Consider the following 24757-nt stretch of genomic DNA (forward strand, 5'->3'; position numbering starts at 1 on the left):
GGGCTAGAGTTACTCTGCAATTTTAAGACTTAGATCAACGCAGCACCCATCTAAATCTTGCCCTAAAGTCTGAGCCACCCAAGTCTCTTTGCGATGTTCTCAATTAGCAAATGGTAATTCTGTATATTGGGTAAATTGGATGGTAGAAAATTCCTACAATATAGACTATTATGTTTCTCAGGAGGTAGCCATACTATGACTGAATGTTCAGATACAGAAAACCAATAACAGTGTTGACCCAGGAGAGAGAAACAATATAGATTTTGATTACCCACCTGAAATGTCCATTGCTGGAAATGGAATTTGTTAACATGAACATATACTGTAATAAAGTCGCTTGAAGAAAAATTCTCATCTTAGCATTTGTTACACGATTTCCTTCCATTCCTGTTTGTACGTTACAAGGAATGCGACAGATTCCGCCTGCTGCCCGCTGGGGACTTGTGGGAAGTGAGAGGAACTGATCGAAGACAAACTTATTTTAAGCCGGATTCATTTTTAATGATTTCACTATGTGGTTGACAAATAAAAAGCTTTAATAATAATAGACTTTGAGACACAGGGCCGTCCAGCTGCTAAACTGAGATTATTCTAGAACAAAAAAAAACAGCACCTGGTTTATCAGAGAATAAACTCCTTTTGCTTTCAACATTTTTTTATTAGGTTAATGTTGTGCAGTTTTGTTTGTACAAGTATTGCAATGCCTAGCCTTAAACAGTACAAGCAAGTACTGCACCTTTACGAGAATGGTAAATAACAGGACACAAGGCAGCCATCTTGTAAAGAAGATAGGTTCTAACATCTTGTTGTTGCAGATAGACACCTCTCTGCAACTCGAGGCAAATCACTAACTACTCTGTAATGTTAAATAAATAAGTTTGTTTCATACGTACCTTTCCAGCACGTGCGCTTGGAAGAAAGTAATGACGTATATAAGGCCTCGGCGGCGCTGAGCGGGCAGGCACGCTCACCGCGATGAATCGCATTGTTGCAATGTGTGTGGCCAGCGTGAGCGAGTGCCTGTACCTGCTCGGCGCTTAGATGGTTGCAGAGCAAGCAAATTTGAATTTGTCGCCCGCAAGCGCGTCACATGAGCGGTTCGCCCAATGGAGGCGAACCAGCTCTGTGATGTTATGGCCGTGCCCCCAGACGAGCGCACACATAGCCGGCCACAAATCGCCCGGGCCGAGCAAGGCGCGGTGCACGAGCACCAGCGCACCGGTTTCCTGCCTGGCCGCAGCCTAATTGACAACATACAGTAACAAGTATGACCCCCTGTTTAGCAGCTGGGTCATTGCATTGGTAAATAACCCCCTTTAATATCTGTGTAGCACTTTTGCCATCGGTTTTGCAAAACCCATTAAAACAACATTTTTAAATGATGTTTGGTTTGCCATTAAAGAAACGCTTCCAGCTGTGAGCACTAATGCCCACATCCATAGAGAGAGGTCCGTTAACTCAGTGCTAATAACAGGCCGTTATCAAAATTAGTAACAGCCGTTATTTTCCCTGAGGTTAATGCATATCCATAATGATCTTTGTATGCAAAAACAGTGGCTGCTGTAAATCTCATTAGCATAGGCCTGACGCCATGTTAAGTTAGCTCTGCTATAGCTTCAAATAACATGACTTGCGTCAAGTATCTCTTACCTAAAGGTGACGTGAGAGATGGAGCGTTATGGAACTTTAAAGATACATGTTAACACTTAATGAGGCGATAATTTAGCTTAGCCCCTCATTAAGGCAATCACGGACCACTGTGTATCTGAACCTAACTACTCCGTTCTTACCTAACTGGTAACTTTAATAATATAGGACATTATGTATTAAGGGTCAGAGGGCTTCATTTAATAATAATATTAATAACAATAGCATGTTCTTCAATAGCGCTGCTAGTTTTACGCAGCGCTTTACAAAGACATTTTGCAGCCACAGTCCCTGCCCCGTGGAGCTTGCAATCTATGGTGCCTGAGGAACAGGGAAAGAACGTGAGTTACCCAAGGTCACAAGGAGCCGACACCGGGAATTGAACCAGGCTCCCCTGCTTCAAACTCTCTGTGCCAGTCAGTGTCTTTACTCACTGAGCCGCGCCTTCTCCCATACTGCATCCCTTTTTGTGGTTGCATCAAATGTGCGCTGCTAACATCAGTGAATGATTTGGGGAGTGAGTTTTTGGACCAATTAGGGATGGAGCAATATTATAATAGGATGCAGGACACTTTGCATTTGTATAAAGTGCCGTTTCAACTCTCATTGCTTCCTGTAAATCCATCAGCTCTGAGTTGGAGTTAACCTTATCAAGAGATCAGAACGAAATGTAAGAAACTCTACTAATAGGTCTCCTGTATCTTCTGCTGGTACAAACATTGGAGCAAAGTGCATCACAAAGTTACATATCCCCAAAAGAGTTGCCAACAAGTCATGCAGCAAATGGGGTAAAATACATTCTTAAGTGGAGGTTTGAGGTCCATAAATAATGAAGGAGTAGCATGGTTTAATTTCAGATTTTCCCTTTGGTGTAGTACATATGGAGTAAATATTTGACAGGTATCAAACGCTTGTGTACAAATACCTACAGTATTAAGTCCATGAAAAATTATCCCGCCCTGTAACAAATGTAATCTGAACAGAAGCAAATCGACATGAACATAAATATTAAATATCATGACATGTTGCATGTTCATTTCCGGGAGAGGCGGGGGGAGGCGGGGGAGACGGGGGAGAGAGGTAAAGGTGGGAGTATGTAAGGAATCGGGGAACAGGCCCCCGGCAGCGTGTTCCCTCCTTACCTGCCGCATCTCAGATCCCCGGTCTCTTTACAGAGCGAACACGCACACGCGGTTCTTCTACGTGTGCCGGGAGTTCGGTCGCACATATCTCTCCCGCGCAGCGTGTACACGTAACGGCGTGCGCCGCTCTCCAGCTGCGAGTCAAGGCTCTCTAATCCCTGTTCGTGTGATGAACCCTTCCCTGCTTCCGCAGAGGCCGCGCCTCCACTCCGTCCCCTGCCTTATCTCACCAACAGGAAGTGACTTCAAGCATACTGAGGCAAGTGATGCCATCTTGCTTTCTGGCAAATCCTCCCCTCCTCCCCTGGCAGGAAGTAAGCCTCACTCTGACTCTCATTGCCATCAGCTGATGCTGCTCCTTAAATAACAGGCAGTGGCTATCTGCCCTGGGTCATGCAAAGTACTACTCCAGTACTCAATGCCTCTTGTTCCTGTCATTGCATTCTGTTCCTGCTTGGATTTCCTCTGGATCTCTACTTGCCCTCCTTTGGGCTTTCTGGAAGACTGGGACTGAGAGTGCGCACGTTTAGCTGGCCCAGCTGTGCCATGGAGCCTGGCTCCACTCCTCCGGATGTGCAGCGCTTCTCTTGCGCGCGGCACGCTTACGTGATGACGTGCACCGCTCCCCAGCTGCGCGGCAACTTTCTCCTATCTTGTGTCTTCTGCGGCTTTCCCACCTCGCTACCGGGTCCCCCTCCTTGTCTTGGCTTGTGCGTGGGAGCACAAGCGTTACAGAGTAACGGGGAGAGGTGGCAGAGGCGGGGAGAGGTGGCAGGGAGTGATGGGGACAGGTGGGAGTGACAGGGAGATGTGTTTTCCTTCCAATAACAGACCGAGGGGTCCACTAAGCATATCAGAGCAATACATTGCTGGATACTTTTACAGGAAAGGGGCCTAGTTACTGTACAGCACAAACACTTAACCTACTGTATGTACCTAGAGCGTAGTTAGAGGGTAGTTATATTTTTGAATCAATTAATTTATATAAGAAATCCGAAATAGTGAATGTTCTATTAGAAAACCACTGAGTTTTCTGAACAGTGATCAATGTCCCACGCCTTTTCCTGACATCAAATAGCTAAATCAAAACACGTTTGACATGCATTAAAAATGATCGCCCTGCATGAATACAAGAAGAAAGAAAACATTCTGTGACACTTTCTCTTTTACAACTGCAATTTAATTCAAGGCTTTATCAGTGAAGCTGTTTTTATGATGTACATGGGGCCCTCTTCTGGAGAATTAGGAAATATCCAAAGTTTTTCAACTGCAGTTCTACTGTATGTTAAACAGGGTCTCAAGTCTGGAACAATATGTATAAATGAGATGATGCTAGTACCAGACAATTATGGTTTTGTTTAAAAATGGGTTATGATGATGAACAATCTCAGTAAACGTAGAACCATTTTGCAAATGGTGAAGATGAAAGGGATGATTCGCTAACAATGATCCCCTTTCCACACCACACAGACGTTCCTGTTTCAAGCTCTCAAACATTATAGTGCGTTTACAAATCAGATAGCCAGATAAAATCCATACACACATCACAAAGCAATCAGTGAGGGTTCTGAGCCTACTGCATTTCCATAAATCGTACCCTGCTCTAAAGCTGCCCTACGGAAGTACAAATCCAGCAACCTACACAAGGACAGCTATTTTATCCTGTTGTTCCTATCGGCTTCAGCTCGGATGCTGTCTCTGAACTGTTTCAATGCTGATAATTATGCTACAAGCAATGAACACAGTAATACAGTGAGAGAGAACACACACACGGACCATGCTATGAAAAATGTAGTAACAAGGAGAAAACACTTAATAGCACATGCACATGTCCCGGGCAGCTGGCCCCTCAGTGTTCCAGCCTTTATAAAGGCCATCGAAGTTCGTAATCGGCAGGTTCCCGGTCTGGACATTGGAAGCATAATATGATGGTTAAATGGAGTCCCACTGGCCTCCGAGACGTTTTTTTTTTACGAACAAATAAAGTCACTGCATTATCGCACCTCTATTTTAAAGAGGCGATCGAAGCCGTTTCTGTTATCATTTTTTTTGTAATACAGGATTGAAGCAGGCGGTCTCCGGAGCTGAGTAGTAGGTGCCGGTAGCAACTCTAGGGTTCACAATATGGCCGCTTTTCAAAGCCCCCGCGGGCCAATAGGAAGCTGTAACATCATCAGGGTCGGCTTCCTATTGGCCCATGTGACAGGGGGCTTTAAGCTGCAGAGAGATACCGGCACCCTCTTCCGTGGTATGTATCTCTAGAAGCAGGGGGTCCCCGCGGCTGAAATGTAGGGGGTTTAGATCCAGAGACCACCGTCTTCAATCCAGCATTAAAAAATGAAGAATATAAAAACGGCTCGGATTCCTCGTTTAAATTGAGTAGACTCATGATTTCAATAAAATGAGTTGATGAGGGTCTCTCATAGACCGTGGGATGTATACATTCTGTGATGTACTACAGTATCTTCTCTAAAGAAGCAGCAATACCCCCCTAGAATCCTATGTGAGTTAACCTCATATAATGTTAGTATCTCCCCCCTAGACATGTCCTGCTCTTTAAATAAATATGTTTTTATAGTGTTAAAGATCATGATTTTCTTCCTCTAGCTTCTGAGGTTACCATGGTAACCTTTAGCCTGCACTGGGCTCTGGGGATAGCTGCATTTTTACCGCCCGTAAACTTAATATTTCAAATCCTAAAATCTCCTGAATGAAGCATCAGATTGTAAAAAATAATCTCTTAAAAGAAAGTGAACAATTAAATGCATAAAATAAAAATGTCAGTCAGCACGGACAGCTGCTGCCTAGTAATTTAAATATGCATTGATCAGGAATATAGTAACATGCAGATTAACAGCAGTTGTTCTTCTATTCTCTGTATTTACTGTAAAACTTGAACCACTGTTTGATTTCTAGCTTTCAATTCTCGTTCCCTGCTGACTCCCCTGTGTAATATCCCTGAGTGCTGGCAGCCTTACTCCCCTGTGTGTGATATCCCTGAGTGCTGGCAGCCTTACTGTGTGATATCCCTCAGTTCTGGCAGCCTTACTCCCTCCCCTGTGTGATATCCCTGAGTGCTGGCAGCCTTACTCCCCTGTGTGATATCCCTGAGTGCTGGCAGCCTTACTCCCCTGTGTGATATCCCTGAGTGCTGGCAGCCTTACTCCCCTGTGTGATAACCCTGAGTGCTGGCAGCCTTACTGTGTGATATCCCTGAGTGCTGGCAACCTTACTCCCCTGTGTGATATCACTGAGTGCTGGCAGCCTTACTCACGTGTGTGATATCCCTGAGTGCTGTCAGCCTTACTCCCCTGTGTGATGTCCCTGAGTGCTGTCAGCCTTACTCCCCTATGTGATGTCCCTCAGTGCTGGCAGCCTTACTCCCCTGTGTGTGATAACCCTGTGTGCTGGCAGCCTTACTCCCCTGTGTGTGATAACCCTGAGTGCTGGCAGCCTTACTCCCCTGAGTGCTGGCAGCCTTACTCCCCTGAGTGATGGCAGCCTTACTCCCCTAAGTGATAACTCTGAGTGCTGGACAGTAGTTTGCGCAGGTCAAGCCCCAATCTCTACTCCCTCCTTATTGTTATTAGTCTTCTAATAGGGACAGGGTGAGCTGGAGGTTGAATACAATGTTTATTGATAAGTGCCCCCCATTCAGAGGAACATCTTTAAAGGAGCAGAACTGAACCTCCTTAACTTTACCTCCAGGGACCCCATGGTTCCAGAAATTCCTACCTTCGAAGCCACTGCCGGTACTTCCTGGTTCTTTAATCTCCCGCTGCATGCATCCAATGGGAAGCCACAAACGATGATGTTGCAGCTTCCTTTAAACCTCCACTGTATTTCCCAGCAGAGGAAGGCACCGGGATACTTTAAACTGTGTTAATTTCAGCTCCAGGTACCACCTGTTTGCAGAGATTCTTACCTCCGTAGAGGGTGCTGGTGTTATCTCTGTAGAGTTTAAATGTCCAGGTCACGTGGGCTGTTTGGAAGCCACAACGGATGACATCACGACTTCCTATTGGCCCGTGTGACGTGGGACATTAAAGCCGCCATTTCGTTAGACACACAATGTCCCTGGCCACAGAGATACCGGCACTCCCTACGGAGGTAAGTATCTCTGGAAGCGGGGGGGGGAGGGGTCTCCAGAGATTAAATTAACACAGTTCAGCTCCAGAGACCCCTGCTTCAATCCTAAAACAACAAAAAGATGTATTGCGAGGAGTTTTGCTGCTTTCAAGAATCAAGTGATATACTATAGTTATGTTGTTTTCAAAATGTTGCAATCTTCACTTACAGTAGCTATGATAGGGTCAGTCTGCTACAGTGCACATTGTTGCAAGGCATTGTAAGCAGGCCCTTCTGGTAATGAAGAGATGAGTTACTTCATAACCCCTTTATCTATAGCATTGTAAACCCTCACACAGCACAGTGTAAGGCTTTGTCCATAGTAGGACGTGCTAGCTTCCGCGCTCCCCTGATGAAGCCGAGTTTGCGAAATGCGTAGGGCTAGTAGCACCCTAGTGTTAGCACGGAGCCAGACACTGTTTGGCCAGTCTATGTTTGTTGGCAGACGCCAGAAACAAAGAGGAGGAGCGGGTCGAGAGAGTGGCAGCCTCATTGCCTGAAGCATTTGCTAGCAGACGAGAAAGCGGAGGCAAAAACGCATGAGAGTGCATGATGTCGGGATTCGGTGTAGGACGCGGAGACCGGAGGATTCACCGTACATACCCCAGCTGGGACCAGATGAGAGATCTCTACACTCCCCAATCCTTGCGCCCGTGCTACCACACGCCCACCGGTGTTTTCTCACATGTGAGTGAGCTGTGCACGTGCATTTTGCTGTACTACATTGCCGTCCTAGTGTGTTTCACGCGAGCAATGCAGCTCGCGCCGTAGCCTGCACTATGGACTAAGCCTAAGGCTAGGTCCCCGGTACGTTCTACAGCGTACGCCTCGGCTGCGCAGCACGAACAAGTACTGCATTCTCAATGGGGCTGGGCCCAGTACGCACCTTCGCGCGCATTTGGCAGCCGCGCTCTACGACCAGTTTTTCAAAAGACATCCAAATTGTATTTAAAACTTGCGACGGAGGGGTGGCCACGCCCCCCCTGGCGGTTCAGGCAATGAGGACGAACCATCCGCATGAGGTCATGGCCACGCCCCTGCAAAACCCCCAGCACGCCCCCCGTCGCAATCTCTTGCATCTCACCTCAGCCCGGATATCGCAGTGAAGCGCTGTGCATGCACCGCCACCACGCCGGGCGCCAGTGCTACAGTGCAGACTGGGACCGCTGCCGAAGGTTTAGCCTCGCTTGCTCAGGAAGTACAAGGCCGGATCAAGGGAATTGTCTAATCTTACAACAGATGATAAATATATTTCATTATACGGCTCATATAAAATATTAGATAAACGTCTATCATTTAAAATCAAACCACACAGCATTGTACTAATGGGACCAAGTGATCTTAGAGTGTACCAATATGGAGATTGCCTAGTTTAATATATGCCTTATTCATAGGACAAATAGTAGTGTAACTGAACGGTGAGAAGACTTATGTATAAGATGGATATCTCCATTATATACAGAAATTAACAGTCACCCTCTCAAATAGGAAATGCATACATGATTCCATGGCCTATATGTACTAAGACATGCTATTCTATAAGACACCTTCCAGACAAGAGTGCTTATAGAATAGCATCACTTAGTAAATATGGGCCTATATCTCCTTCTCACGAGTAAGTCCATCACACATACTGAAGTTCAATACCAGAAGTGTGTTTCTTATTACAAAGACAAGCCACCGTTTTTGTTTGTCCTGTTTAAAACTTGAAAGCCCGAGGGCCAGTCACGCGGTCTCGTGTTCCCGATAATTAGGAAGAGCTATGAAAATAAACAAACTAATAAAATTGTGTCATATACCTGTATGGGTTTGAAGATGACCTATTCCAGATAGAACTTCCTAATAAGACACACATTAGGAGAAGTCAACAAGACAGCACAGAATAGTATTTATCAAGCACAATCCTCAAGGCTCCTGTTTGTCGGATGGCGAAAGCTTTTAACAGTAATTTCTCTTTAGTAGAGACTGTGAGTCACATGTGCCCATGTAGGAATATGCATCATGTCCTGTACGTGACTTTCAGAACCGCCATTTGGTAGACAGCAATTTTGAGCTACATGTAAAAACCTTCTATTTGAAGATTGTGTTCATTGTTGTCATACAGTTGTCAATGTTTTTCTTTATTGCATTTGTTGGGATATATCATCAATGCAACAGAATCCTATGGAAACCCTGCATATTAACCATCATTTCATGCAAACAAATACTGTACATTTTACACTACATCTGAATGCTGCCAGAATACCTAAAAGCCAGTGACACCTCAGGATTATCCAACACCTTCTTTTATCAAACCTGTGTCCAACCCATGTGCAGTAATTACATGTCAGAATTTACAATATTACAGACATGCTGCAGGAAATTCCTTCCTAATAAAGACGAGCATGCTTGAATCACTCAAGCAAAGAGGTGCTGTGAGAACACCCACACTTGTTCAGTTTGGAAAGCTCATGCCATCTCCATCTACCTGTTTGCTTCCCACTCAGAAAATGCATATATCAACAGAGACATTAATACTACTAGATCAGGGGTGGGCGACTCCAGTACTCAAGAGCCACCAACAGGTCATTGACTGGGCCACCTGTGCTGAAGCAGGGATATCCTGAAAACCTGACCTGTTGGTGGCCCTTGAGGACTAGAATTGGCTACCCCTGGACGAGATCATAATGTGGTGAAAATGTTGATAATGTCTCACTAATTAATGCTTTTTCTCCAGCTCTGTATTTCACAGATTAAACATTAACCCCTTCAGTGACCGTGGGCCTCCAGGACATTGCAGAACAATGCATTAAAGGAAGTGTTAGCCCTGGGTGGGATAAAGAAGTGTCACCAATGGCATCAATAACAACATGACCTCTCTTTGTGAATAAAGCGGTTTGGCTTTGTCCATGTAATGGACTTCCTTTTAATACTGTGCTTCCATCTCTGTGGAGTCTTCTGAAATCTTCACTTACCAATCATCAGTTTACTTCCAACAAATACTTCTTGGTCTACAGTACCTCTCATCCTGCACATTTCATCATCCATTTAAAAGACTTCTAGATCACACATATTTGAAGCAGCAGTTCGACTTTGAGTGAATGTGTTTGCCCTCCTCTGCTTATACCGTGGTATAGTAATACAGAGTATCTAATACATGTAAAGACTTTTAACTCCCTTTTACTAGATGGGGGGGGGGAAAGAAAACACGTAATGCTCAATAAATGTACAGAGCGCATGTCTGACGGGATTATTTTCTGTCACATCTCTGGAAAGTCTCTTCCCACACGAGAGTTTTTGCCTTGCAGTTTCGTAAAATCCAACAATGATGTGATAACATATACTGCATATTTGATTATTAATGGCTTGTATTCTAACAATCTCTTTTATTTCTTGTGCTACCTTTCTTGCTCTTCTAATTGTTATTATGACCGTTTATTTGCATGGCGCCAACATATTCCGTAGTGCTGCACAATGTGGGAGGGCACTAACATTGTATAACAAGAGTACATATATGTTAAGACAAAGTGAGAGGAGATCCCTGTCCCATAAAACATGGCTTTACATGTATGACCCAGCTTCCCCCTTATGTTAATATACCGTACTCTCACCCCATGCTGTACACCTGCTACAGTCTTCTTTGAGGACCTATTTTTAGTCCACGATACTCACCTACTGTAGTATCTGCTTACATAAGCATTTCAGTCCTGTTCAAAGCTCCACATAGAATATTATTAATTCCCCAAATGACTTATTCATGCTGGAAGTTGGAGGATAGTATATGCCACTTTTTCTTTTCTATACACTCTCCTACGTATCAACCTCCTTTGAAAAGTTGTTCTCATTTGCAAGGTAGTTCTCTTAGGCCCAGCTCCACAACGCGTTAACGTAACTTACAATAACCGTGTACCTTCAACGGACAATAACATAAGACATGTTTTCTGCCGTAAAGAGCGTAGCGTTAACTTGAACGGATGTTAATGATAATAAGATGCAAATTAGGCGTTGTCATAACATTGCATACTCGCTAACGTTCGCCAAGGTTAACGCAGGGACTTAACATGACATTATTTAAGATATAAATAAACTTGGCGTCACGCCCATGCAGACGCTGAAATAGGACTTCTGCGTTGTCTGAATGGGTGCAACGCCACAGTTAGGCGCACTTTCAATACCATGAATATATGCAAAGTAATACTTTCAAGGGTGTAGCATTATTTCCTGGCATTATTTCACTCCACTCCAGCAAAAGCCCTATTTAGGGGGTTTGTACAGGAGTAGCACCAAGACTGGCATAATGTCACGTTATTGCTAGATCAAGAAGCGTTATGCTACAATAAAGTGGCGTTAAGTCTATGCTAATGAGATGTACAGCAGTTGAGATATTTATTTTTGCATGTAAATTAGCCTTAGCTATACCATGTTAGTACAGGAACCAGAACATCTGTCTGCTTTAGGTAACGTTACAATTCCTCATGTAACAGAGCTCTGTGAATCTCGCCCTTAATATTAGACAGACGTTTCCAAATATGGGAGCGTCTGCATCAGCCTCCCTGCTCTCTCAACTTTTCCATTCTTCTCAGCCCATTCTTTGCCCTGTAGTCTCTGCCGTCACCGCGCCTAAAAGACGCCTCTGCAGTCTTACCCTTAAAACTATTGCTGACAAATGCTCTGTTTTTGCCTTTTCCTTCAATTCGCGTTTCCTTGACTGCTCTCAGTTGCCTGACATTCTCCAACTCTACTGATCCTCCCTACCTTTCCCCAGTTTGGTGCCTGTCCTCAGTGGGTAACTGGCACACTTACTCTGGTACAATTTGTAACCCTTTCCCCAATATCTTCCCGGCTATCAGGTTACAATCCCCCCCCCCCCCCCCAGTGATTGGGTAGTGTGTACGACACTAGGTTTCCATTGCTTACATTCCCAAGATGTATTTTTGTTTATGAAAGTGATGACACCTGCTTTATAAAAGATATCGCTAATGTTTACATACTAGGACACAACAGAAGAAAATAAAAACGAATCCTGCCCCAGGGAGCTTACAAGAGAGTTGCCAAGGGTCACACAGACCCCCACTGCAAAGGCCACAAGGCAATCTTGTTGTAAGTGCAGCACATTGTCATGCCAGAGTTGCTTAGCAATGCCATATTCATTAACCCTTACGGTTTTTAGAATGAGGGATGCACTATGTATCACCCCAAATAGTAGCAGCTGTTCACTAAATTGATAGAAATGTGAACATGACCTTTAAAAAAACAAGCATGATGCTTCCAGAGCAATAAGAAGATGTGGGGTGATGTGAGCTCCTGTGTGAGAGGAATATGTCTCCAGCATTGACTGACAGCAGCAGCAGCAGAGCTGTGCCTGGTGCCTATAGTAATGAGTGTGCTGTTTACCCTGGCTCCTGCTATGGGAATCTCTCTCACACAGTCTCAATAAGGGGGGGGGGTGGGGAGGGGGGGTGCTAGTCGTATGAACACACACACAAACTTAGCAGCATACTATTTTACAAAGAACACAAATAAATGCATGAATCAAATAAGTATCAGTAGTGATGACATTTGGAAGCACAATGCAAGCTGCACCCCCAGGGCTCGCATATTGCTGCACACTCAGGAAATCCAAAGCAAACTTCAGTGGAAATGCTGTGTCCTTTCAATCCTGATGCCCAGAAACAGCCATCCATGAACCATCACACCATGTTAAAAAGTCAAGTCCACCTTAAAGCAACGGGGTCTCACTGGTGGAATATGAGAACCCCCCCTCCCAGATTTCCATACCCCAGGTTTCAGCTTCTTCAGTAGCAGATAAGAGCCAAACTGTGCCCCTAAACCAGGGCTTCGGCTTCCACTGCACTGTGTCGTGGAGCAGCTCATGGGTCCAAGAGGGGGCAAAAGGATTCAGAGATCCAGGATTGGGGTGATCACTTCCATGGAGAAGCAGAAAGGAGGGTGAGATGAAGATTCAACAAACCAGTGTTGCCCACTTGAGATCCTTCAAAGGACAGCATGGGAGACCCCTTCCAAGTTACTAGCCCCCAAAAAGCAGGGCTCTGTTATCCTGCAGGATGAGGTGGATGCCCCTGCCCACTGTCACGCCTGCCTTCTAACAAATACCAGTGCAAGAAGCTCATGTCATCAACACTCAAGGGGCAATAAAAAGAGAGAGCAGAATAAGAGAGAGAAAAGCAGAGGAGTAAAAAGAACACATGGTCTTACCTGGGACAGCAGCAAGGATAGAGTGAGCTGAGATATGTGATCCATTTTGCCAGACTAGAAGGGACCGGAGGATTTTTCATTCATGTACTGGTGCTGCACTGTGCATATTTCCACTGTGAAACAGCCTTTGAGAAGAGGCTTTGCCTTGAGAGCCAGCCAACTTCCCAAATAGATCAGCAGCATCATCACTAAAGCATTGGATAGAGGCTGATGACCAGAACCAATGGCTTTACTAGGTGCATTTCTTCACAACGTATCCCCATTTTGTAACGTTTATATTGGGTGTCCGCCTCTGGCACACACCACCTTTATGTAGCATGATTTTTTTATTTTATTTTTTGTCTTATTTTGCTTTATTATAAGGAGTCTGTGGAGGGTTTTTTTTATTTTTTTTTACATGAAACACCCTTCCTTTCTCTGATCCCACCTGCACTCACACATCACCCTCTCATTATTTAAATGTAAAGAGGGGTGTTCAGACATGGGGTTATTCTTTAGGTTTTTACAGGATGGCAAAGAAAAAAAAGAAATAGAAACACACTGCTATCTTATTTTTTCTAATCACAATGAGAAATGGTTCATTTTACTCTAGCTGTGGAATGATACTGACTTTTCATGGAATACAGCAGCTTGGGCACAGTCTAATGCTGTGTTTTGCATATGTAATAGTCTGTACATTTCTGCACAGAGCTAACAGATATGCTAGTGAATCACAGTCCCGCATGTGCCTTCCAGATCAATCTAACAGCAGATGCCAATACCATGGGTATATGTCAAGATATTCACTAATTATCATTAGCAGGTCTTCAGTTGGAAAATGTTCTTGGCAAAGCCCAGCATATTAGAAGCATTACTCAATCTCAATGTATTCCCCTTTATGGCAGCATACACATCTATTCTTTCAACATGAAAAGCACTGAATGAAGCAATTGATGGAAGGAATGTCAAGAAGCATCAAAGATAAAAGCAATTCCTAAATTAGGGCATGCTGGTTCTCATTTCAAAGTTGTGTCTATGAAAACAATGTGTATTGCTTTTAGCCAGTGCCAAACACAGAAAGCACATAACCGAATACATACTGTGTTTTACATAAAAGCAATCCATACGGGTGTTAAAGTTAATATGAATATGGGGTACGTTATTAAGATTTGTTCACTGTATTTTATGCCAACAGTTGGTTAGAACTCGTGTGTGACATCACTGTCACCAGAAATAAGTATGTCTGCTGGGATAAGAATAGGTTTTTATTCTGTGATGTTCTTGTCATACAGTAGCAGGATACCTTTATTCTGTGAGAAGTGCTGTAGGTTTCTGTGACAGTAAAACACCAATTTCTGTTGCATTTTCACACTCATGGCACCGGATGGTTCAGAGGAAGGAGCACCTTACAAGTTCAGTGAAGACATTACAATTTTTTTTTTGCAATGATTCACATTACACCCACCTTCTTTGCAAACATACTATTCAGAAATGTAATTAGTAATAATTGGAGGTGGGGGAAGGTGAAGTGGAATATTTGATGCTCTTGTTCATACTCACTAAGGTATAAATATTACATTTCTAGTGATAGAATGCTATCTAGTAATTACACTCTTTCTGTTAATCAGCTATTCTCAGTATTTGCATCTTTGTTTTTGCAATAATTAATACATTATACATATTCAATGTGTGTGTGTGTGTGTGTGTGTGTGTGTGTGTGTGTGTGTGTGTGTGTGTGTGTGTGTGTGTGTGTGTGTGTTAAAACATGTGTGTGTAAAAACATTTCAGTAAATGATCTCATAATTGAGGCAGCACGCATAGATGTATTTGCTGCTGTGATGGTACAGTATGCAGACCTATCTGGCACATTCTGACGAGATACCCTAACATTTTTGCTCTTTTTCACAGCACAGAGTGTCCTTACACTCAACAAAATAGTTTGGCACCTACGTTAATAAGGCTGCGCTGCCTTCCCAATGCATTTGCAAGAAAGGGAATATGCAAGCAAGGGAATATGCACATGCATGTGTGGTCTTGGGTCCACGGATATGTTTTATATCCTGTGCTTTGGTGTTTTGGACACACACACACACACACACACACACACACACACACACACACACACACACACACACACACACACACACACACACACACACACACACACACACACACACACACACACACACACACACACACACACACACACACACACACACACACACACACACACACACACACACACACACACACTACAAAAATACCCAAAAGCAGGCACAGTTCAAGAAGCATTAAAGATAACGCTTGAACGTTAATGTTTAACGTGAAGACACAGCCATGCATGGTAAGTGCCCAAGTAAAGTTTGGCTGAACTATATTTCTTTGTATTATATATATAATATGTTTTCCTATTTAGTAGCTGGTATGCAAATGAGCCCTTAGTGGTGCTGTCAGTGCAACTATTTCACCGTAGTCATATGCATTTTGAGGTCTCTTACCATTTTGCCACAAAGTAATAAGCAGAGTTGGCAGCAGAGTATACTCAGCATACCACATCTTGGTTGCATATTTGCATAATAATTGTTGGATATTTTCCACCTTGGCTTCAGTTTTCTTCTCTGCTTTGTATAAAACAAATATTACAGACTGTAAAGTATTTTACCTACTGATCAATATATAAACCCTTTGTAAACTTTTGTAAAGCAAGGCATGTTCCATCAGCTCCTGGTCACTGGGTGTGGGAGGTTGGGGAGTTCTGCTGCATGGCTACAACCATCATTATACACCCTTTCTTGTTGGTGGTTTTGCCCTTTCTGAAGATGGGCACCTACAACTTCGCTGCCAGCGAGCCAATTGATAGCGCCAATGTCAATATTGATTGGCTTGGCAACAAGACTTCTTGTTAGCAGCCTAATTCTACAAATAAGAAATATGATAGTGTCAATGTGCGAAGTGCTTTAAGTTCCATTATGAAAAAAGTGCTACATTAATAATAGTAATAATAATAACTTTATTTTATATAGCACTTTTCTCCCAATGGGACTCAAAACACTTCACAGTTACAGTACAGTGTGTGTTACACAGCACATAGGAATTTTTGCAGACACAGTCCCTGCTCCATAGAGCTTACAATCTATGTTTTTGGTGCCTGAGGCACAGGGCGATGAAGTGACTTGCCCAAGGTCACAAGGAGCTAGCACTGGGAATTGAAACAGGTTCCCCTTATTCAAACACAGTGTCATTGCTAGTGTCAGTCATGCTCTTATAGATCCTTCAGTTTCTGAGAGCACAAGTGGCCTGAAACACAGCTGATTGATATCTAGAATGGTTTACTAATGGCATATTGCTGTTCTGTAGGCACATTGTTTGGTTCACCATAGCTCCAAAAACATATTTATGCCTACTGTGCCACATCCTTTATAATAAGATCCCATTTATAGCCTCGATAGCAATAATTGGTGCTGATTCCATGCCCATTATACGTTTCTTTTTATACTATAGTTTATACAGTGATTTTTATTCTGTATCCTCATTAGCTTATGCTGAAAGTCTATCAGACACCACTGCTAAGAAGTCGAATGCATTCCAATTATTTTGCATTCCTTAGCTCTGTTTCATGATAATTGCTGAACTTCTTTTTTTCCTAATGTGAGTATAACTAACCTTTACGCCAAATGAATGCTTAGAGGTCACCTAAATATACACAATGTGCAAAAGTGGTCCAAACTCCGACCTCATCTGTCAGTACTATTGTTGCCTTCGGTAACCTTCCTGCTTTATTTCTGATCTCTCATCTCAGGTAAGGTTTGAGTAGATTTGAAACATTGCTTTAAATATATTTAAAGCAACAGCACTAGACACGTTTGTGAACCATTTTTGAAGACATCGGCACAACTCTGCTCCATGCGTTTTACTTGCCGATCTTTGAAAATCCGGTCATATACTGTAGGTTCACATGTAATGCTTTAATGAACAGCTGGATGCAAAACTGCAAGGAAATAGGAGAGCATGTACAATGTAACAAACACAAAGAACAGCAGAATTGCATTTTCGTTAATGAAATCATTATCACAGAGCAGAAAGCATGCTCTATACAATCTCATTAATAAACACACAATCCAAGCAAGCTGAAGAACACCCACTGGATGTAGCATTGGGCATTTCTGTCTTGTTGTGTATATACAATCTCAGCCTGCAAATGTATGGAAACGTTCTACATTGTCTTCTGTTGTGGTAATTAAGTCTCCCAGTTATTATTTTCCAAATGCATAGTATATGTCATCCGGTTTATTAAAATCGACCCCATGTAAATGACAATTTACTGTGTGTCGTAATATACATTGCAATGCCGCATATCGTTGCCACTGTGACAAATTATTTTCCCCTCGTTTTGCACTTACTGTACAGCACCAATTATCAAGGTGTTTGTTTAAATAATAAAGCCAATAAGTACGTCACACTCCACACAGCTAATAAGTGAGTTGTTTCTACATGTTTTTAATACATCCTCATGCATTTGTATCACAATTTCAACATTATGTAGTTGTTATTGCAATTATTGGATACTTTACACTTTGCAATATCTAGTATCTAACAAACATTACAATCATTCATATACATTGTAGTACATTGACTTTCAAAAACATATGTATACCTTCCTTATTAAGATGTGTTACAGTTTCGGTCTGAGTAATCTGGTATCTTTTTGTATCTCTGTTCCATTATTATTACATACCTGTAGTACTTGAAACTGATGGCAAATATTTACAGTGGAATCTTACATGACTTGTATTCTGTTCCCTAACCCAAGCCCAGTTATTTTATTTGCTCTTACCACCTCCACTGGATAAATACCAATATTTTTATATAGCACTGTACGCAGCGTTGTACATATAATTTTTGCAGGCACAGTTAGTCCCCGTCCTGAAGAGCTTACAATCTAATTTGGTGCCCGAGGCACATTGAGGTAAAGTTAAAAGAAAAAAATGATACAGTGGTGTACAGAGAATAGCAGTAAAATATAGCATAAATATACACTGGTACTGTAGGTGTAATATAACAGTGAAATTATTTGAACATGTTCACTGGATTTAACAAGTATGCATTGTTACTGGAGACCAGGATAATTACAGTGTCAGGGTCTTCCTGAACGTCCTTCTCCCAGCTACAGTTCCTTTGTCTGTCCACCGGGTGTGCTGCTGTTTCTGTCTGCTCTGGGTTTTGCTCTGTCTGCCTCCTCCTGTCTTCTGTCCCTGCCTGCCTTTATAGTTTTCTGTTTCCTGTTCCTCTTTGCCTTTGCTTTTTGTTCCCTGACCTCTGCCTGAACCTGTGCCTGTATTTTTCCTGTCCCTTTCAATAAAGGCCTTTGCCTGCAACTAGGCTTGCACCTATCTGTTCCTTGCCCGGCTCCTGCCATAGCTTCTATCCGTGTGGATTCCCTGCTGCCGACCATTGCCTGTGACCCCGACTACAATTCTTGCCGCCTGCCTTGTACCCTTACTTGTGACCAGACTACGATTCTTCCCACCTGCCCTGGACCCTTGCCTGTGAACCCGATGCCTCCTTGCTTGCCCCCTGCTGCTCCGGCCACTGAGGACCTACCTGCACCTGAAGTCTTGACACATGCGATCGCAAGCACCAGACACAACAAAGGAGTTAAATAAAAGTCGTGGTGCCGCCGCCACGCCTTCCCGTCGCAAGTGATCTGAAGTCCTCCGATCACTCGGGGAAGGCCACGAGCGCCGCCAGGCGCTCTGTTGCTCGTGCGCTCACTGGGGCTGTAGCCTTAGCCTATAACCTAGGCATCCATCTTGACAGGTATGGGCAACTGCCAGACTTAACCTTTAATGTGCTGGTCAGGCTGCCCCGCCGTCACAAGCATCTCTAAGAAATACTGCATTAAACTGCAATTAGGTTACTCTGGCACTAGAAGGAAATACGAACGCTTTTTTATAGACTCTGGATAATTTCTTCACTTTCTGTTGATTTAGCTGCACACATGGACACTTGTTAATTTCTTCGCTGTTGAATTCTTAAAATTATAACCAATTTAAACATTAAGTTAAAAAATAATACTAGCTTACATTTTTGCAGTAAAAAAAATGGGGCTTTATTTATGAGAACTATCTTACATAGCTATATAAAAAGCTCACACAAATTATACACTAAGTACATTTGCTTGTAAAATCACTCCTCCAAATGTAATTCTGCTACTTACCTTACATTTATTTCAGTAAGGGATCCTCATTTAGAGATATACTGTACACAGCCTCAAATTATGATTCAATGTCACAACAGAAGGCAAATAGCATTGATTTGATCAGAAATTATATTTTTAATGAGAAACAAGAACGTTCTATTGGGTTAGATATTATCCATGTTAACATACTCATGTCATTTTAGAAAACCATCAGAGTTAATTGTTGCCATTAATGCAAACAAAGGTTTGGATAGGGAACTGCGGGAAATGAAAGCATTAATGTCACCGTGCAGTTATCCAGAAGACATTGAAACAATGGAAGTAGCTAATCTGATTATTTACAAGACAGGAAAAGGTGCTTAGTAAATAAAAGCACAAACAGAATAGAATGGAATTTCAGGCTTTTATGCTTATAGTGGCTGCAAGCAAAAGATTGGCTAAATCTATTAAATGACAACTTCAAGAGATGTGCTAGTTATTGTTTTCTGTGCAGTAACTGGTTTGCATTAAACATTGAGGGCTTTTTTATATTACCCAAAGTGGCCGTTTGTGCTGAAGTCACTGGGGATTTCTGTCTGAAGATGCCCCTAATGGCCATTTTGAACTTCATAGAATAACCCCTTAAATGTGGGTAGGAAGCTCTTATTCTTCTGAATAACCAACACAATCTTGTGGAGATGCTCTGAGAACTCAGAGAGGCAAATTGGGATATGAATAAGTAGACACTTAGTGGATTATTCGTTGTATTAAATGGGAGCTTTCATGCAGTAGCATCTTATCGCCCTGTAATAAAACAAAGCTAGCTTGGGTCCCTTGAGGACAAGAGAGGGGAAGGAAGTGTGGGGGTAACATAAAAAGGAAAACATTATTACAGTTCCTTATTCCATTTAGCCCTGACCTGTGCAGAACTGCAGCAGTAAGACTTGGGGTGGACGTGTGGTAAGACTTAGGTGGACGTGTGGTAAGACTTGGGTGGACATGTGGTAAGACTTGGGGTGGACGTGTGGTAAGACTTGGGGTGGACGTGTGGTAAGACGTGGGGTAAGACGTGGGGTAGACGTGGGGTAAGACTGAGGGAGGACGTGCGGTAAGACTTGGGGTGGATGTGTGGTAAGACTTGGTGTGGACATGTGGTAAGACGGGGTGGATGAGTGGTAAGACTTGGGGTGGACGTGGGGTAAGATTTGGGGTGGACGTGTCGGAATACATGCTTACATACCTAATGCTTACTCTGGTTTATGGAGCTCCACTCCCCTTTTGTTAAAATTGTCCTTGTTTACCTCTTCTTAAACTTATGTCTATGTCTCTGCTGGCTCTTAATCATTTCCCATTGTATCTGCAGGAGATCCTCAGACAATCGCAGCAGCCCATGTTGTGCATAACACACAGTTTATGTTGAAGATAAAACAGTGTCCACACAAAGGAGGAAGGAGTCTGTAATTGGCTTTTACTGTCTGTGATTTACTGGAGAAAATAAATCTATTTTGAAGGCAAATCTAAGCCAAGCGCTGTTATAGGAACCTGTAATTCAGCACTGCACAGGTTAAATATACTGGCATCATTTATTTCATAGTTAACAGCAGTCAAATAACTAATTTTATTAAATATAAAATTGGGTATTTTTCCTTCCAAACATTTGACCTCAGCTGGTATTTTGTGATCTATGACATATGTTCTGTTCTGCAACAGAGATAAACATATTCAGCTGAATTGCACAGTACGGTGGAACGTTTTCTAAGTTATATAACTGATTCATTTGCAAAGCTAGCACTACACGTATAAAAAACGATGAACATTCCATATACTTTCAATAATAACGAGACAAAGTAGGCCCCTGCTGAATAAGTATCTTTTTCCAAGCAAAGGTGGACAAAATAATGATTTGAAATTCAAACACAGATAGCTCCAGTCAAACAATTCTAAACTCGATAATAAACCCTGACCAGAATTTCCAATAAGCACTGATTTCTCAACAATGAACTCGTTTCAGGTGAAGGAATGTTTATACAAAAGAGTGTTAGCCATAAGTGACAAACTAAAAAAAACTCACTTTCAGGAGACTTTGCCAACGACGATAATTGACGGAAAAGTGCTGTGCCAAGAGAGGCTAAAAGATACTGTACACTAATAATCCCCAAATATATTCTGCAACAGAAGCATTTCTCTATAAATTGTGAGAACATCATTCCCATCCAATACCTTAACTAAAATTTCCTCATTAAAGCACAATCTACATTTTTGGGTTTTCTTATGTACCTTCCCTCCCCCGCTGTCAAATTTTCTAGCAATAACTCCAGTCTTTTGCTGTCCCAGTCGTACTGATGTACATGGAAAGTCAGTATATACTGTACACATGAGGCTGGGAGGATTCATAATAAATCACAATATTAGTTACAATAATGCCCATTCAGTATCCTGGCTAGTGAATCACCCCCTCCCCCCCCCCCCCCCCCCAAGCCAAACCTCCCTCTCACCCATCTCCTCTTACGTCAAAACCACTCTACCCTACGATGGACTTATAAGTGCAATTGCAACCATAACCAACTTCTAAGCTACACACATCATGCGAAAAAGTAAAATATTACAAATACCAACATGCTGTACAGGCATACCCCGCATTGACGTATGCAATGGGTCCGGGGGATGTATGTAAAGCGAAAATGTACTTAAAGTGAAGCACTACCTTTTTTCCCACATATTGATGCATGTACTGTACTGCAATTGTCCTACTGTATACGTGCATAACTGATGTAAATAACACATGTGTAACAGGCTCTATAGTCTCCCCGCTTATGCACAGCTTTGGTACAGGTAGGGAGCCAGTATTGCTGTTCAGGATGTGCTGACAAGCGCATGCGTGAGCTGCCTTTTGCCCATTAGGCAATATGTCCTTACTCGCGAGTGTAATTAAAGTGAATGTCCTTAAACCGGGGTATGCCTGTACATTGTTCCCAAAAATGGTTTATCTCCCAGGATCTTATCTCCTTTTACTGCTCATTGTCTCGTGGAGGGCAGTAGTGGTAATGAGTAGTGACTAATGAGTTCATTTAAGAAGGACTTGCCCAATGAACAAATCATGGTCGGCGAGATTTTGTTCTCCTGTATTTTTTCTCATGTTTTCCTGTGGCGAAAATGTCCACCAAGACTGATATTGAATAAACCTCTTTGGCTAAGATTTCTATCTCAACAGTAAGAAATCAGTTGAATTAATGTCAAAAACAGTGGGGAAAAGTTTTATGTGCTTCTAATGGAGAGGAGAAAATTAGATGTTACCATAAATTGAGCCTTGGAGCAGAAAGTCACCTTTCTTTTCACCATTGCATAGTCCTGTAGCCGCTGTTTGTAGCAATCTCACCCCCTTTTCAATTCTGTTGTTGAATTCTGGAGATTTGCCTCCCTGGGAGGGAGGAACGCTCGCTGCAATTTACAGTAATTGAGATAACAGAAGTTATCATGGAAACAGTTGATGCCAAATAAAATAATAAACGGGTGAAAACTCGTCAAAAAATTATCTGGTGCATATGCTGAGGTCTTGCCCTGGGATCACCCCCTTCCCACCCCCCATGGAAGGAAATTAAAGATTGGCTTCAGAGGATTATGGGCCTCACAACTCCATTGGACCCATGGCTGTTCCTACTAAACAGACCAACACCAGGTCTTGCCAGGGTAGAGAAGAAATTGGTTGCTCATTTTTGCGACGGAAACGAGGTGCGAGATCGCAGCATTGTGGAAACAAAAAGAAGTTCCAACGATTCCTAAAATTCGGAACAGAATTTGGTATGTTTGCCAGATGGAGAAATTAACAAGTTTAGTTAATGGCACTGGCATCAAATTCCAAAATGTCTGGCTACCATGGCTGGCTCAGACAGACATCCCAGGAGTGAACTGTACCACGATGGTCAGAGGTGCGTTCTCGGCTGACGACTGGTAAAATACTACAGCACCGGCTGGGCGGGTTCGAGAAGTACACATCGACGGATCAAGCTCAGGGCCTTCCATATACTGGTACCAATACATTACCTCTACACCACAGGCTTGGTGTTACAAGACTGACCCTATAAATATATTTATCCTCTACATGCCACAGTGCACAGCGTATTACTGTATGTAAATGTTTTGTTTGTTTCTAGAGTCTGTGACATCAAGTAAATAAAATCCAAGGGGCAAGACTACCATAGCCCTACGCGTTTCGTCTCAAAAGACTTTGTCAAGGGGTATGCAGTCACACCAGGTGTCAGCGGATCGGCTCAACCTGCAAATCCACACTAGCATTTGTCTCAGTCGGTATGGAATTGGCAGTTCCCATACAGGTCAAAGGTTTCGTTGTCCATTAGAGAGGACCAGCCAGGATTCCTGTAATTGACCCAGCTTAAATTGGGTATTACAGATGGTTATTCCAAAGCAACTAAAGGGGGGGCGGGTCCCATAACAGTAGAGCAACTAAGTAAACTTGGTCTGGTGTTCTCATTTTGTTTCTAAATATTTGAGGGGTTTTGGTTTTAGAACGTAAAGTTCTGGAAGGTTCTGATTTCATACACACCCATCTCTGATTTATATAGATTTATTTTAATGTGGAGAATGAAAACTACTTTAGAAAACTTTACTGATGTATGTATAACTGTATTTGTATAGCACTAACCACCTACTCAGCGCTTTACAACATTGCAGCAGGTAAATGATGCACATTACAAACAATGGGAATAAGCGCAACAGGTACATGACAACGTAAGGCTAAAGGAGACCCTACCTCAAGGAGCTTACAATCTAACTGTTACGTTGGGAGACAAATTAGGAGTAAAAAGTGCATTATTAGAAGGGCAGGCATCTGGAGTTTGTAGAAGGGGCAAAACTCTTCCAACTGTTAAAGCATCAGTCCAAGCTGCCGTTTTATTTATTTATTTTCCTATAATATGCGCATTAATACAAACCAGACAATGATAGTAATTAGCTAAGTTGCCGATCAATCCGTTCTCCTGTGATCGATCGACGAAGATTCGGCTCGGGGGTTCACTAAATGGCTGTCAGTGCAGCAAAAGAGGACCAAAGATGCAAAGTTCTGTGGGGAAGATCATGTGACCAGGCAGTCACTAGATACAATTGGTGCACTGCTAGAGAGAGGGCAGGACTCACAAAGGGGTGTGCCAGAGCCTTTTTCAGAAGCGGAAGGGGATGTGACTTTGTAAATGGTTGCTATAGAAACAAAAAGATGCTTGTTACAGTATAATACATAAAAAATGTAATTTAAAGTTGTTGGAAAAAATGCTACAAGTATTTTCTCATAGTACAGGAGTGATTTATTAAAATAAACACATGTAGGATATCACTTGGTCTGCAGCTTTAAGTGTTGGAAATTACTAAATATTTTCAATTCCTTCTTGAACTGACAACTTGAGAAAGAAATACAGAAACACAGATTCCGATAAGAACCACTTGGCCCACCAGCCTGTACATTTTTTCTCTCTACGGT

At 42.6% G+C, this 24757-nt stretch overlaps 1 protein-coding gene across 2 annotated transcripts in view; it reads right to left on the reverse strand.

Moving 5' to 3' along the window:
* The window catches only part of CDH13 (cadherin 13), a 423340-nt gene extending 410074 nt beyond the window's left edge, over positions 1–13266 (reverse strand). Inside the window, exon 1 of one of the 2 annotated variants that reach the window (XM_075576708.1) lies at positions 13113–13265. In XM_075576708.1, the coding sequence (XP_075432823.1) occupies positions 13113–13157 (45 nt within the window). In that variant the 5' untranslated portion in view covers positions 13158–13265. Of the gene's footprint in view, positions 1–13112 lie in introns of both variants that reach the window. The other variant, XM_075576710.1, reaches the window with a different exon arrangement.
* Positions 13267–24757: the final 11491 nt, after the last annotated feature.

Source organism: Ascaphus truei, chromosome 19 (genome assembly GCF_040206685.1).
Source record: "Ascaphus truei isolate aAscTru1 chromosome 19, aAscTru1.hap1, whole genome shotgun sequence".
NCBI lineage: Eukaryota > Metazoa > Chordata > Amphibia > Anura > Ascaphidae > Ascaphus > Ascaphus truei.